At 36.5% G+C, this 16,032-nt stretch overlaps 1 protein-coding gene across 4 annotated transcripts in view; it reads left to right on the forward strand.

The window, feature by feature from the left end:
• Positions 1–16,032, forward strand: part of Sf3b2 (splicing factor 3b subunit 2) — a 286,261-nt gene that overhangs the window by 50,397 nt on the left and 219,832 nt on the right. For 3 of the 4 annotated variants that reach the window (XM_067102041.1, XM_067102039.1, XM_067102040.1), the window contains exon 2: positions 964–1,151. In XM_067102041.1, the coding sequence (XP_066958142.1) occupies positions 1,023–1,151 (129 nt within the window). In that variant the 5' untranslated portion in view covers positions 964–1,022. Of the gene's footprint in view, positions 1–879; positions 1,152–16,032 lie in introns of all 4 variants that reach the window. The other variant, XM_067102042.1, reaches the window with a different exon arrangement.

The raw sequence follows: 16,032 nt of genomic DNA on the forward strand, positions 1-16,032 counted from the left end.
TCTATCGTCCTCCCACCTATGCAGGAATTACATCTATCATCATTTAGAGAGGTAAGTATGTAGAAAATGAATTTTATAAAAATTTATATTTTTTAAAAAATTAGTGAATGAGTGTCAAAGCCTTAATGATGTAATTGGGTTTGTATGGAAATGCTAACTTTAAATGTAAAGAAGGATATTTCTGTATATTTGAAGCAATATTTTAACACTTACTTTATTCTGTCATTTTATTTTTAAGCACTTTCTTAGAGAGAGAGAGAGAGAGAGAGAGAGAGAGAGAGAGAGAGACACTTACTTTATTCTGTCATTTTATTTTTAAGCACTTTCTGATATCCACAAGTACTCCATTTATGAGAGAGAGAGAGAGAGAGAGAGAGAGCACAAGAGACAGAGAGTTTGAGAGAGAGAGAAAGAGAGCTGTCTGCCTAAGTTTTTGAATTAGTAGAGATTTTTCAGATGGAAAAGACAGAAACTGTTGAAAGATGTTGGTTTTGTTTGAAAATAAATTCATGTAGGTCATGTAAAGATTTACAAATTTGAATGACAATTGAGCAAACCAAACTACCCAGTGTAAAAAAGTTAAAAATGGATCTCTTTTGGTCTGGTTACCCTGTTTCTTGCCTTTTAAGTATGGCATGTTCAGTCAGTGTGCATGTATATCAACTACCTTTCATGTGTGGATGATATCTACTATAGTGCTTTCTTGTATGGATGATATGGACAACCTTTCATGTATGGCATGTTCAGTCAGTGTGTATGATGTCACCTCACGTCTGGAATATGTCAGGTGTAAATGTTTGATGATATCAGATGTAAAGGGCCTTCTCTGCTGCTAAATGGCAGATTTCGTCAGTCTGAAATTATTTTGCCTTCCTGCAGGTTTTTGAAAGCCCATGTTTTGTGTTCATGAAACAATATTTTATACTGCATTGATTTTTCAGTCATTTTTGTGACTCATTTCAGATGGTGAGGAAAATCATGGAGAGGAGCAGGAAGGAAATGAGGATGATGATGGAGGTGGTATGGGCCTTCCTCCTGATGAGGAAGATGAGCAGCAGTCTGCAGACATGGTAACAGAAGAGGATGATGAAAGAGATACCCAGAGTCAAAGCTTGAGTGAGCTGATCAGCAAGGCTCGAGAACAGGAGGAGGTTTGTTTTAAATATAAAATTCTAGTAGGATACTAAATAGCTTTTTTTTATGTGAATACAAGCCCCTTTTATGTATTAGGATTTTTATGTGAATACAAGCCCCTTTTATATATTAGGAGTAGCTTTCATAGTCAGCTGGTTTGGTCATAGAAGCGTTGCAACAAGATTGTTAATTTTCAACAAGTAGGTGAGGGGTAAGGGAACCACCCAGTCACCTGAGAATCAGTTTCACTTTTCTTTGACCCACCTTCAAATCAAGATAACTGTCATTGCTACGGTCACAAATCTTGACTTGGCTGTGAAGCATATTAAAGTAAACTCCCTTGAATCCTCTGCATTTGAAAAGCTTGAACTCTCAAGCTGCTGGCAGTTGTTGTCAAAGGCGAGAGCAAGAAGGAATGTTTACTTCTTTCTCAAGAACTTACATTTTGCCTTTTCATGCCGTTTTGTGAAGCAGACAAACAGACCATTCTAGGCCCTGTTTGCCAGTCAGCCAATTCTACTACACTGCTTCTAGCCTGTAGGCTAGGACGCATGTGTATGCATACAGTAGGGTTTTTACTGGCAGGACATGAAAGGATTGCAGCAAAAACACACAAGCTTTATACAACTACTTTATGTACAATAAACTCATGCATATTAGGCAGCCCATTTTTGTTGTAGTAAAACAAAAACATTATTGATTAGACCTTGTACAGTTTTTCCACCCTATTGTCCCCTTCAGGTGGATGGGATTCAGCTAAATGAGTCTGAAGCTTTAACTATGCTTGGTATAACTTTTAACTCACATCTTTCTCATGAGAAAGATCCAGTGAAAGTGTCAGCAAGTACTGCATGGTGTTGTATGTTAAGCCTCATATATTTATAACAATGATAAAATCATTGCACCCTTTTTAAGCCATTTGTCCTTCCATGACTAGCATACACTGTTCACCAAGAGAGATATATGCCTCTGCCAGAGATTTATCTATTTCAGACAGAGTGGTTTGTGGTGGTAGGTTATGTTTCCTAACTAGCAGTTATGACTTAGACCATCAATGGATGACCTCTTGTTTGTCAGTTTTTCACAAGTTCTATTTTAACCCTCTAACACCGAGCCTCTATTTACAAAAGTGTCTGTAGTATGTCGGCGGCGTTTGGGAGTTAGCGCTGAAGCAGAAAAAAAGTTTTTTTCCAAAAAAACACAGCACGCTTAGTTTTTAAGATTAAGGTTCATTTTTGGCTCCTTTTTTTTGTCATTCCCTGAAGTTTAGTATGCAACCATCAGAAATGAAAAAAAATATCATTATCATATATAAATATTGAAATATATGACAGCGCAAAAAAAAAATTTCATAATTGTATACAAATCGCGCTGTGAGCAAAACGGTTAAAGCTAACGATTTATTTTTTTTTTTTTGTATGGTACACTAAATTGCAATGATTTTGGTATATAACAAATTGTAAAACGATCAAAGCAACACAGAAAATATTATCACAAAATGATGCATGAATTCATAATGCGCGGACTTGTAAAAAAAGTTTTTTTCAAAAATTCACCATAAATCGAAATATTGAGCTAGAGACTTCCCGTTTGTTGCAAAATGAAGGTACATGATTGAATATTACTAGAGTGTAAGAGTTTTAGCTTACAATTGCGTTTTTCGATCATTTCGGTCAAGTTAAAGTTGACCGAAGGTTGAAATTTTGGCACTTATGATTTATACAAAAATATTTCAAAACTGATAAAAAATACAACCATGAATTATTTTCTGTTGTATTCTACATGAAATTGCGCACATTTCCATATATAAAACTTCATGTAATGACTAATATAAAACGGTGCAAACATTATGACAAAGTGACGAAAGAATTTCAGAGATGTTTGGCGAGTTACGTCTTGGACGTAAGGAAAAGTTTTTTTTTTTTTTTTTTTTTTTTTAAATTCACCATAAACCGAAATATTGTGCTAGAGACTTCCAGTTTGTTGCAAAATGAAGGTACATGATTGAATATTACTAGAATGTAAGAGTTTTAGCTTACAATCGGGTTTTTTGACCATTTCGGTCGAGTTAAAGTTGACCGAAGGTTGAAATTTTGGCACTTATGATTTATATGGAAATATTTCAAAACTGATAAAAGGTACAACCATGAGTTATTTTCTGTTGTATTCTACATAAAATTGCACACTTTTCCATATATAAAACTTTATGTAACGACTAATATAAACCGGTGCAAACATTACAACAAAGTGACGAAAGAATTTCTGAGATGTTCGGCATAGTTACTGCGCACGGACGTAAGGGAAAAGTTTGTTCAAAAATTCACCATAAATCGAAATATTGTGCTAGAGACTTCCAATTTGTTGCAAAATGAAGGTACATGACTGAATATTACTAGAATGTAAGAGTTTTAGCTTACAATTGCGTTTTTCGACCATTTCGGTCGAGTTAAACTTGATCGAAGGTTGAAATTTTGGCAGTTATCGTGATTTATATGGAAATATTTCAAAACTGATAGAAGCTACAACCATGAGTTATTTTATGTTGTATTCTACATGAAATTGCACACATTTCCATATATAAAACTTTATGTAACGACTAATATAAACCGGTGCAAACATTACGACAAAATGACGAAAGAATTTCTGAAATTTTCGGCCGAGTTACCGTACAGATGTAAGGAAAAAGTTTTTTTCAAAAATTCACCATAAATCGAAATATTGTGCTAGAGACTTCCAATTTGTTGCAAAATGAAAGTAAATGATTGAATATTACTAGAATGTAAGAGTTTTAGCTTACAATTGCGTTTTTCAACCATTTTTGTCGAGTCAAAGTTGACCGAAGGTTGAAATTTTTTGTAGTCGACGTACACTACGTCCACTCGACACCCAACAGACAATTTTAGTTGACGTACGATACGTTCAGTCGCCGTTTAAGGGTTAACAGATCTTTACATTCACAGTTGATCCCTGACCTTTTCGTGCAGAGAGTGACCAGATTTGCTAGAAAGCAGCACCAATATGCAGTATATGTGCCATGCTGTTGAACTTTTCATTTCCTGATGTCCTTTATTCCTCACAAGGAATTTGAACCTCAAAAAAGTTCAGGCAAAAACACAATGCATTAGTACCATAAAGCAATTCTCCATTTATATTATAATTTGCTTACACTTTTATCTATTTGTTAATTATGTTTATATTTTTTCTTCTCTAATAACTGATCACTTTTCTGTATTTCCAATAACTTTCTGTTAATTGTTAATACTGTACTGTAAACCCCTGTATTCGCGGGGAATGAGTACTTCACACCCCACCCCCCTTGCGAATAGCTAAAATCTGCAAATACTTAAAACCCTTCAAAAAACACTTAGAACTGCCTATTTTGATAGTTCAAACACACAAAAAAAAACTCTAAAAATGCTCATACAGGTATTATCCTACTTAGGATGGAGTTAGGTTCCAAATAACCCATCATTGGAAAAAATGTATCTCGAATATAGCTCAGCCTACACTAGGGTATTCAGTACCATGTAAACATATATGGTAGCCCAGCCTACACTGTAAAGTATACTCTATACATATTTGGTATAGTAATTATTAATAGCAGCTAATTCTGGAAGTTTATGAAGATTGACTTAAGATAATTCAGTACAAAGAGAAAGTGAATAGCAAACAAGAATTAGCTTAGGCTACACTATGGTCTATTCTATACATATACAGTATCCTAGCCTACGTTATGCTGTACTCTATATTCACATATTAATATCGTATTATACAAACATCAGCATAACAAGTATGCATCTTTTCCATGGATCTTTTAAAATGTTATGCCTTACTTCACTGTATCCAATAATATTGTGTGTATTCTCATATTGCTTTTGTATTATAAATTGCGATCATAGTTATCAGTGTTTTGGTTTGGAAATTGATTACGCAGTAAGTTTATTTCACTGTATTTAACTCAGTTCAGAGTGCTTTTCTTGCTTCTGGTTTTGATTAAAATACTTTCTATCCAGTTTTATTTACGGTTGAGTTTCATCCACGTTGCCGATGCACGATGATTTATAGTCATTAGCAGTGTGAACGTTGTTTTCTTAGCTTCAGCTACAACTGCAGCTTAAATTTAACAATATATTTCCTTGCCGATCTTTTATCTATAGCAAATAAGGGTATAATGTAAAAATATATCGGTCCAATTCTGTTTAACGTCATTTGTAACATAAGTATGGTAATTGTTTACTTCCTCACGATGGCTGAAATACAAGCAAAACGGCTGTTGTTATCCAGTTCGGTTATAAGCAAAACAAGTTTCTTGCTTGGTTGTTTATGGCTGTACGCATTTACGCAGAGTACAACATTACAAACAATACTTTTATCATTCTCTTTTACTTTTTGTAACTAGATGGGATAAAGAGATGGAGGAAAAGAGGTTGGTCTATTGTAATTTGGTCTCTCTCGCTGCCTGATAGTACGCTGCCTGCGCCTGCACAAAATTTTTAAATATTTATAAATATTGTCGTATTGGTATTAATTGCTTACCCCATCGCAAAATCAAATTATCGTAACTCGAGCACTAACTGGTTACCTGAGTATTTTAATAGTTTTACCACAAAAACTGCATTTGGTCATGAAAGTGATTTGAAAATACAGTAGTTAGTGAATATTTCTCGTTGAAAAATAACGCTAATGGGCGAATTTTCTGTGAATAATGTGTATGTATGTTCCATAGAAAAATACGCGAATCGTGAGAACACGAATACGTGGGGTTTACTTTAAGAATAATAAAATAGTACTAGTAGATGAGAAAGAAAGAGAAAAAATTGATAAGTATCAAGGCCTGGAAATCAAAATAGGAAGGATATGGAATATGCCAGTGGAAATTGTACCCATAATCATAGGAACACTAGGCACGATCCCAAGATCCCTGAGAAGGAATCTGGAAAAACTAGATGCCGAAGTAGCTCCAGGACTCATGCAGAAAAGTGTGCTATTAGAAACAGCGCACATAGTAAGAAAAGTGATGGACTCCTAAGGAGGCAGGATGCAACCCAGAACCCCACACTATAAAAACCACCCAGTCAAATAGGATGACTGTGATAGACCAAAAAAAAAAAATAATAATACTAATACTAACAGTAATAATAATAATAATAAAAATAATAATAATAATAATAATAATAATAATAATACAACCCTACCTATTTGGTTAGCTAACTTGAACATATAATTACATACTCATAAATCAAAATCAAAATATATTACCCAAATCTTTTTCTCTTTTATATAAATTTTTATGGCCATCCAACAAAAAACCAAATTGAATCAAATCTTCCTTAACCTAAATGCTTTAACCTAATTAAGTTTGTATTAAGGAATCGTCATTGAAATAAGGTTTCTCAACCTATTCATAGTAAAATAATACAATAAATTTTTTATAACTTTCAAACCTTAAGCTAATAACAATACTATACACAAATTACAGTAAATTTTCTCTTATTCTAGTAAGTACAAATAAATGTAAATTTTCAAATCTTATTTTCCCAAAAGAAATATGTGCCACAGCACACGAGCAGAAACCAGTCTCAATAATTTCATTTTGTAATCATAAACACTACAATATGGTGAACTGTTGTTACCTTCAACCAAAGTATAGTTTTTATTGAATATGGATAAATCAGCAAGCACTTCAACAACCAAACTCAGCAGGTCTGTATGCTTCCTCTACAAAGCATAGAAGTCACCATAACTCTGAAGGCACTCTTTAACATCAACTCTCAGTTAACCATAAGTATGATCGTTACAGTTATATAATTGTTGAGGAAGATTCTTAGAACACTTAACATAAAGCCTCAGCATTCTCTTCATGCTCTTTATGTGAAGCTTTTACCATAAAAAGGGAACCTGCATATTTTACCATAAAAGGGGAACCTTCACATTTTACCAAAAAAGGGGAACCTTCACATTTTACCATAAAAGGGGAACCTTCACATTTCTATATGAAATGAGAGAGGTTCACAATTAAGTAATAGGGAAAGTGAGCAGTGACTTTTTTAAAAAGAAACTACTAAAAAAATATGAAAAATATTTGATAAACATATAAATAAGAAGACAGAGATAAACTGTTTTCTAAATACAAACTCATTAGTATAATGTCATCATAATGAACTTCAGGAGAGGACTTAGGGCTGCCATCTCCATTCTTCCTCTGCCTTTCCTTCTTGTTCTTCAGAATGCTGAAGAAGTGGTTGTTGGAAGACTTGTCTTTTGTGTTAATCTTCAGGATTCCTTAGGCATTTCCTTCAGTAGAAGATGCCCCCCCCAGTCTTTGATAGCTTTACTGGGACCAAAGCACCTGGAGAAGTTATTGGTTTGGTCAGGAGCAGTTGTGACTGACCCTCTGCTAGGCTTCTACTTTGGGAGGCTCAGAATTTTTGCTCCTTTGATCGTATCTACTGTAACATCATTGGCTAGGAGAGTGTGCTCTGAGCTTCATCCCCACTTTGTTTTGTCCTCTCTCTTGCTGGGGTTTTCCCCTGGGCCTTCTACAAGACCTACACTCTTAATTCCAACCCTCCTTCTTAAACCTTTGGTGGTTGGGAAGTGGCTGGAGAGTAGGGTAGACTACACTTCTCAAGACACTGGGATGGTGATTGTGAATGTGTTTTCATGATCACTGACATCCTGGTTGTTCATGCCCCCTGCAGTAACTTTGACTCTATTGTAAAGACCATTGGTGGTTTCCGGAATTTTCTCCAGCCTGACTTAGGGCAAACTGAGAATTCTCCTTCCAGGGATCTTTTAGCATTGGCCAAGAGCCCTTTCCCTGGGGTACTTTCTTTGTCACGGATTCTTCAGCTGCTTTAGCTGTTGTCCCACTTACTGTTACCATTGCAGGAGGGGATTGACTGAGAGACAGACAGGTAGGCGAAGGAAACAGTTTCTGCCTTTCACCCATCCTTCTGTCCTCAGCATCACAGACCCTGGTAGTTGTGATGCTGAGTAACCCAGAATAAGTTGATCAGCCACTCAGTCAATCCTTCTATCCCAGCCTGTGGGTCATTTTTACTATTATTATTATTATTATTATTATTATATTCAGAAGATGAAACCTATTCACATGGAACAAGCCCACAGGGGCTGTTGACTTGAAATTCCAGCTTCCAAAGAATATGGTATTCATTTGAAAGCAGTAACCTAAGGTAACAGGAAATATAAAAAGAAGAGATCAGTTATTAGAAAAGAAAAAAATAAATTGACGAATTAAGAAATTAATAGATAAAAATGCAAGTAAATTATGAAAATACTAGGAGAATTGTTGTTGAGTAGTTATGTGTTGCATCTTTGCTTGAACTTTTGAGGTTCCAATTACACAGCATCCTAAGGGATGGTTGGTCACCTCTCCCAGAGTCTGAATGTTCCTCATGAGTTTTCACTCTCTTGCAGAACTGGTCTGGAGAAGTGGTTGGCATAGTTATAATTATTCATGTCTGTCCCTCAACTAAACTCCTTACTGGTTGGGCATCTTCCTTTTTGCAAAGAATTTGTCCACAATATTTCATCACGAGACCAGTTCTTATGCATAGTTCTAATCAGTCCACTGTTTAGTGATTATTCCCCCTTCCTTTTATTACAGTACCTCCAGTGTGATCAGGTGGATTCTTTCCACTTTGGTATTCAGCATGCTGCTCACTGTCTGTAATTGTACTCTCTCCGAATTTGATACTTCTAGGAGACAGTATACATAACCTCTCACCATCTCCTCAGCCTGTGTCTTTGCTCAACAGGCTCATGCATAAGATTTCATGTAAGTGATGCTTTGTAGCACAACTGGTCTTTTTATACAGCACCAATCACATCTTGGGAAAGGAAGCCTCAAGCATGTGCCTCATCATGTTTAAGTTTCACGTATCATGCATTGCCTGCGAATCCCCTAGGTTTACAAGGATCTTTGTCCAATGGCATATGTGGTGGTGCTGTCCGTACAGGTAAGTCTCTGTCATTGACCTCTGCAACCCACTCAGTGTTTACTGTGACTCATGCTGAACATGACTGAGGTCTGTGCATTTTGCATTTTTGTATACTTATGTGTATGCATTGCCATGACCATACACATACACTAAAGATGACTATAATCTTCAATTACCAAAGCCTTTCACAGCCAGAGACCCTATTAATCCTTGAATTGTGCAAAGAAATTCTCCTTCTTCTAAAGTACACAGGTTAACTTTATCCCTAGCATGCTCCTTTTTCAGAGCTAATATGCTTGAGAAAAAATCTAAAGGCTTTAAGTTCAAGTTAGACATTTTGCAGTGGAAATAGAAGGGTCTGAGAGTTAAAGCCAGAGCAGCTCAAGGTTATATGTCATGATCATAATCTAAGAATTGTGTGCTTATAGAAGACCATGGCAGTCAGTTATCCTCACAGTGCAGGATTATGTCATTTTTCACTCCTCTCCCATTAATGACTGTGGCAGTCCTGCAGTTATTGTAAGTGAGTTTCTGCAGCCTTCTACAGTATCTTAACTTGAATTATGTGTGATGAATCATGCCTACTGTTAAAGATAGCTGTATCTCTGCACCAAGAGGCGTATCGGCATTCAAAATAAACAGGTTTTGACATAGGAAAAACTTATTTTTGGTAGTCATCATTGAGTCCTCAAGGAGTTACCTTCAATGGTCTGCCAGAGCTCCATGGTGACCAAACTAATGTCAAAAAATTCTCTTTTAGTTGGCCTTTTTGGCCAGGTATTGTGTCATAATGATAAACACTATAACACGTGATGGAGTATACAATGGGCTCAAAGATATGAGGAAACTTTCCCTTATCTTCAGCAAAGCTGTTACCCAGTTATTTCCATCGTCAAATCCTGCTAGGAGAAGAGGTTACTGCACGTGCAGTCTGCCATGTCAACAACAGACCGTCACAAAAAACCAAGAAACCATAACTTTCTATTGGTCAGTGCAGGATGATCCCTCACGCAAATCCTGTACCCTTTCATCGGGAAGTGGGAGGTTTTGAGGACTCGACAGCGACTACCAAAAATAGGTTTCCCCTATGTCCAGAAACCTGTTTTTTGATAGTGTAGTCACTTGTTTTGTCCTCACGGAGGTTTACAAAGAAATTGACAGGTAACGAAAAGGCTTAAGTTCTTAATTTTTAATCCCAACACCACAAAGAAAAACATTTTTGGTCTGTGGTCAAGCCAAAAGTTTCAATCCCCATTCTTTATTCCAAATACCCCTTAGGTTTTGGTAACAGAACAAAAACTAAACACGAACTTATGTTGTACAGTGACTTACCTAAGCATTCTGGATTTGGTTGCAGTACTGTCTACCTTTTGCCAAGGAAGGTTAGCATACTCGCCGTCAAGAAAACTCCTGGATTTCCGCTGTAGCGCCTATGGGGTTAGGAGTACTGTATCACCTACTGATATACAGTGAAGTTGAATTTGTTCGAGCTCGTGGCAATGATGCTGTCTGTGATGACCACCCTGTACGTTCGGAGACTTCTTTGAAAGTTGCCTTTTTAACCCGTTTGCCACCGACCTGTTTCACTGCTGATAGCGCTTGCATACTTACAAGAGACCCCCGTCGACCACGAGTATATCAGTCACCATTTGCTCCCACTAAACTTTCTGTTATTCATATTTTTTGTTTATATTCTTATGTGAAAACATTGTGTATATATCAATGAATATTTTTTACTACATTGGTTAGTTCAGCGCTTTCTGTTATTCATATTTTTCGTTTATATTCTTATGTGAAAACATTGTGTATATATCAATGAATATTTTCTACCACATTGGTTAGTTCAGCGTTGGGTGAGCGGGTTCCATTCTCAGCTACCACTCTATTGGTCGCGAGTTCAAATCTCCGACCGGCCAGTTAAGAACAAGAGGAATTTGTTTCTGGTGATAGAAATTCGGTTCGGATTCCACAATAAGCTGTAGGTCCCATTGCTAGGTAACCAATTGGTTCTTAGCCACGTAAAAATAAGTCTAATCCTTCGGGCCAGCCCTAGGAGAGCTGTCAATCAGCTCAGTGGTCTGGTTAAACTAAGATATACTTAACACATTGGCTATATATATATATATATATATATATATATATACATACAGTAGAACCCGGACCTCGGCGCTAATTGTTTCCAGAAGAAGCGTCGAGATTCGATTTTTTCAATTCGAGTTAATTTCTCCCATAAAAATAACTGAAAATGGATTAATCAATTCCTGACCATCAGTCATTACCCCAACCTTACCTTTTATAGAAAACATTACACAAATTACAATTAAATAAGTTCAGAGTTGAATAACACCGTATCAGAAGCACTTTTTCATTTTTAAATGCACACTGTATAAAAAAAATTGGCCTACGACCAATGCGGCCGTATTACCAATGATAGACCGAGCGCCATAGGCTAGGCTAGGTAGCCTATAGGCACTACCAGAATGTACTGTAACGGGTACACACGAAAACTGTTGTTAATAATGATAACATTGAAAAACAAGCCTGATTATCACATTAACAGTATTTATAAGCCAAATTACTGTATGTCTGTTATCATGAAATTAAGAAAAATTTCCTAAATTACGTCGGAACTCGGCAGCTTGTGGCAGATGTAAACAAACCACAGCGCCACCCTGGTGGTGTATCGCGGTACTAATTACATAAACGTTCAGTATTTATGGTAAATTTCATACAGTCTACTGGAATAGTGTACAAAATCACTGTAAAACATCTTTCAGTAAATATTATGATTCCCTAACATATTGGGACCCATGATTGGGTGAAAATTCAGTGCAGAAAGCCAAAAAAATGATATATACCTGTACAAGGTGTACTTCTCCAAACAGCAGCAGCACGTGTGGGCTTTAAATGCTTTTAAATACACATGGGAAGAATACCACCAACAACGCCAACTAGCGGCAGCTGCCCGAAACTCTTTTTTCTACAAACATCATATGATTCATCGGGTCGGATTCCGGTTTGTTGTTCGAGCTCTGACGCAAAATTTACTCAACATTTTTTGTCGAAATCCGATTATGTCAAGTTCTAATACAGTCGAGGACCAGGGTTCTACTGTATATGTATATATATATATATATATATATATATATATATATATATATATATATATATATATATATATATATATATATATATATATATATATATTATAATTAAAAAGAGGAATATTTAGTGGAAAAAGTAATTGCAGAAATAGAAACAGCTATAAAGTGGTAGAAATAGTAGTAAAGTAGTAGAAATCAAGTAACAGAAAAAGAAGTAAAGTATTAGTAAAATAGTACTAGTAGTAATAGCAGTATATACTAGTTTTCTTACAGAAACAGTTAGTTTAGGTTCATACGGAAACAGCATATACATCAATGAATGTTTATGGCATTGGTAATAATAATAATAATCATAATAATGATAATAACAATATAATAATAATAAAAAAATTCAACAGTAATACCACTACTACTACAACTTGTAGTAGAAAAAATAATGATAATAAAAATTATATGTCAGTGTAAAAAAAAATGAAAGAAGTTTTCAAAAAACATAGTACGTATGTAACACCAAAAATATAGTACGTATGTAACACCAAAAATATATCCTCTGCTGTGCTTGGGTTGGAAGGGTTGATTATTACTGCCTCGAAGACCCAGCCCTTGGGGCTTCGGAACCTCAGGAATTTCAGCAAGCAAAGAAATCTTGCTGGAGACATCACTTCTTTACAAAAGATCCTTGGACCCCCTACCATGGCATCTCGTGACCAATACATTTACATACGGGGCATTTTATTCACCCCCATTATCATCAGCAAGCTCTGAAAAACATACATCTCATCACGAGTGACAGCCCTCCACAGAAGCCCATTTACCTTCCGCTTTCCTGTTGACCGAAAATACTCCTCTGCCCGAGCATTCATCCATTCACACAGTCTGTCAATAACATCATCACAAAAAAAGAAACAAAATGCATCTCGTGGGCAGGTGAAGTCTGGTGTGCAAACAGAGATCCAATTGTCACCCTCCGTGAAATCGGGGGGTGGGTCTGGGCGCACGTCACAAAATGGATGTTATGAACCGCCAACCTTCATCGACAATGGGTTCAATGTCTTCTAAATACTCGGTGTCACTGTCATCCTCTAAGCAACTATCACCACTATCACTATAATCATCTGACAGATCTGGCAGGTATTCAGACCCAGAATCTGAAATACTATCAACCGACATCATGATACTGAAAAATAAAAAAAAACTTGTAAAATAACTGCAATCAAAAGGGAAAAAAGTTTAGCATTCAAATCCAAATGGTTTACTCACAAGATCGTGACAATGTTTCATACATAACAGCTTGAGGCGCACTGGCATGTGCTGCTGGACGATGCCCCTTATAATATCCCATATGAATATGACGTCACGACAACCGTCGGACACTCATTAGCTAGAATGAATAGTGGGTGGAGCTTTTGCACCTCTCTCGTACGCAATACTACGCCTGAAACCTATCCAAGCTGAAGAAAACAGCTTTGCTTTTCGAGGAGGGATGAAAGGCGTATAGGCGTACGTCGCGGTCTTTTATTACTGTACTGTAAAAGACGTACATGTGTACGTCCCAGTGGCGAAGGGGTTCATGAGGAACACTAAAATTACTCTCAGCCCTTGTAGAGAGAATGGTTTATTTGTGCTAGGTAGTAGGAAAAACGAACCTTCTTGGATGTTTGCCGTGACATCTAGGTAAACCTTAAGTGCTTGAACTGGGCATAATGTTTTGTTTGCTAAATTGAGTTTTCTTATCAGAATAGATTTCCTTCTTAAAGGATTCTCATTCTTGGCCAGGAATGATGGGCCAGGGGACAATAATAATTGATGGTCAGCTGTTTGTGTGATGTATCGTCCCCGTCTAAGGGAGCCCAGTTCACTAACACGAGCTCCTGATGCTAACAAAATCAAGAAGGTCGCCTTTTGCAGCATGTAAGTTTTGGTTGTATTGGGTCTGCTGAATTGTGGGGTTGGTAGAAGTCTAAGCACCTTGTTCAGGGACCTAGTGATTGGAAGCTTTTCGGGAACGGGTGCCTGTAGAGAAAAAATTGCAGAAGGAAAGTGACAACTTCTATACTAGAGTCAGTCCCAAATCCATAAAGCAAGGTTTCCGTTAATGCCGCCTTGTATGCCTTGATTGTTGTAACCACAAGGCATTTGTCTTCAAAAAGGTATGTAAGAAAATTTAAAAGTGTTTCCACAGAAATCTCAACTGGGCTCTCGGTATGGATATAATCTAACCATATTTTCCGTATGGACTGGTATTGTTGGACAGATGATGTCCGTAGTTTTTGCACTAGGTACCTAGCAATGTTGGGTGAGTAATTGCCACGGTAGACAGTATTTGAAAAATCCACATGTGAAGGTCTTGGCTAAGAAAGGAGGGTACCCAGACGACTTTCCCTCCTGCCCGTGATGGAACAGCAGACAGGCGTGAAACTGATCTCTTCGCCTGTTGTTGAAGTAATAGGAGCCAATGCCTGTTTGGCTAATGTGGGGCTATTAAATAAGCTGTTCCTTTGAAAGTTAGAAGTTTGCTCAAAACCTTCAAAATCTGGGACAATGGAGGCAAAAGGTATATTGTCCTCCATTTGTTCCAATCTTGTAGGCAGGCATTTCTTGCTGTTGCCTTGCCCCATATAAATAAACTATCTAGAGATTCAAAAAGTTCTCTGAACTGAGTTAAACACGTGAAATAAACTTACCACGTAATCAATTTCCAAACCAAAACATTGATCGCTATGATTGCAATTTATAATACAAAAGCAATATAATTATATATAATATTATTGGATACAGTGAATTAAAGCATAACATTTTAAAAGATCTATGGAAAGATGCATATTCGGTATGTTGATGTTTGTATAATACGATATTATGTGAATATAGAGTACGGTATATTGTAGGCTAGTCTACCATATATGTATATGATATACCATAGTGTAGGCTAAGCTAATTCTTGTTTGTTATTCAATTTCTCTTTGTATTGAATTATCATAAGTCACTCTGCAAGAACCTCCAGAATTAGCTAATATTAATAATTACTATACCGTGCATATATATAGATGCTTTACAGTATAGTGTAGGCTAGGCTACCATATTTGTATACATGGTATTGAATGCCCTAGTATAGGCTAGGCTATATTCAAGATACGTTTTTTCCAACAAACGATGGTTTTTTTGAAACCTAACCCCATCATAAGTAGGATAATACCTGTGTAAGTATTTTTAGAATTTTTTTGTGTGTTTGAACTATCAAAATAGGCAGTTCTAAGTGTTTTTGGAAGAGTTCTAAGTATTTGTGGATTTTACCCATTCGGTGGGGTGTGTGGTATGCATTACCTGTGAATAAGGGGGGTTTACGGTAAATCATGATATCCTGAAATCAATAAAACACAAAGTAATTACAGCAAGTAAAAGTGAAGAGAGAAGCATTTAATTCTTTGTACCTGTTTTTACCTATCATCAGATTTTGCATCATTCATGTGATCAAGATAAAATAAAACTTGTTTTCATACAATAAATACGTACCTGAATAAGCTGGTGCTTTCAGATTTTAGATGCGTGTGACATGTAAAGAGAAAATGAAAAATATGTCTTACTATGTTACATCCATTCTTGACTCAGTTTGACAATGGTGCAGAGAGTCATCTCCAAACTAGTGCAGCAGATTGCTGTAAAAATCGTTCAGATAGTGAAACAAGCATGAAATTTGGCACAAACATTCCTAAGACTACGCTCTCTTAGAAAAGGGCGCTAGCCACCTGAAAATCCAAGATGGCGGCTATTTTTCAAAATGGCCGCCATCTATGTTGAGATTCACTGGTTTGGGAGCATCTATTGGATGGAAT

The sequence above is a fragment of the Macrobrachium rosenbergii genome, chromosome 58 (assembly GCF_040412425.1).
Source record: "Macrobrachium rosenbergii isolate ZJJX-2024 chromosome 58, ASM4041242v1, whole genome shotgun sequence".
NCBI lineage: Eukaryota > Metazoa > Arthropoda > Malacostraca > Decapoda > Palaemonidae > Macrobrachium > Macrobrachium rosenbergii.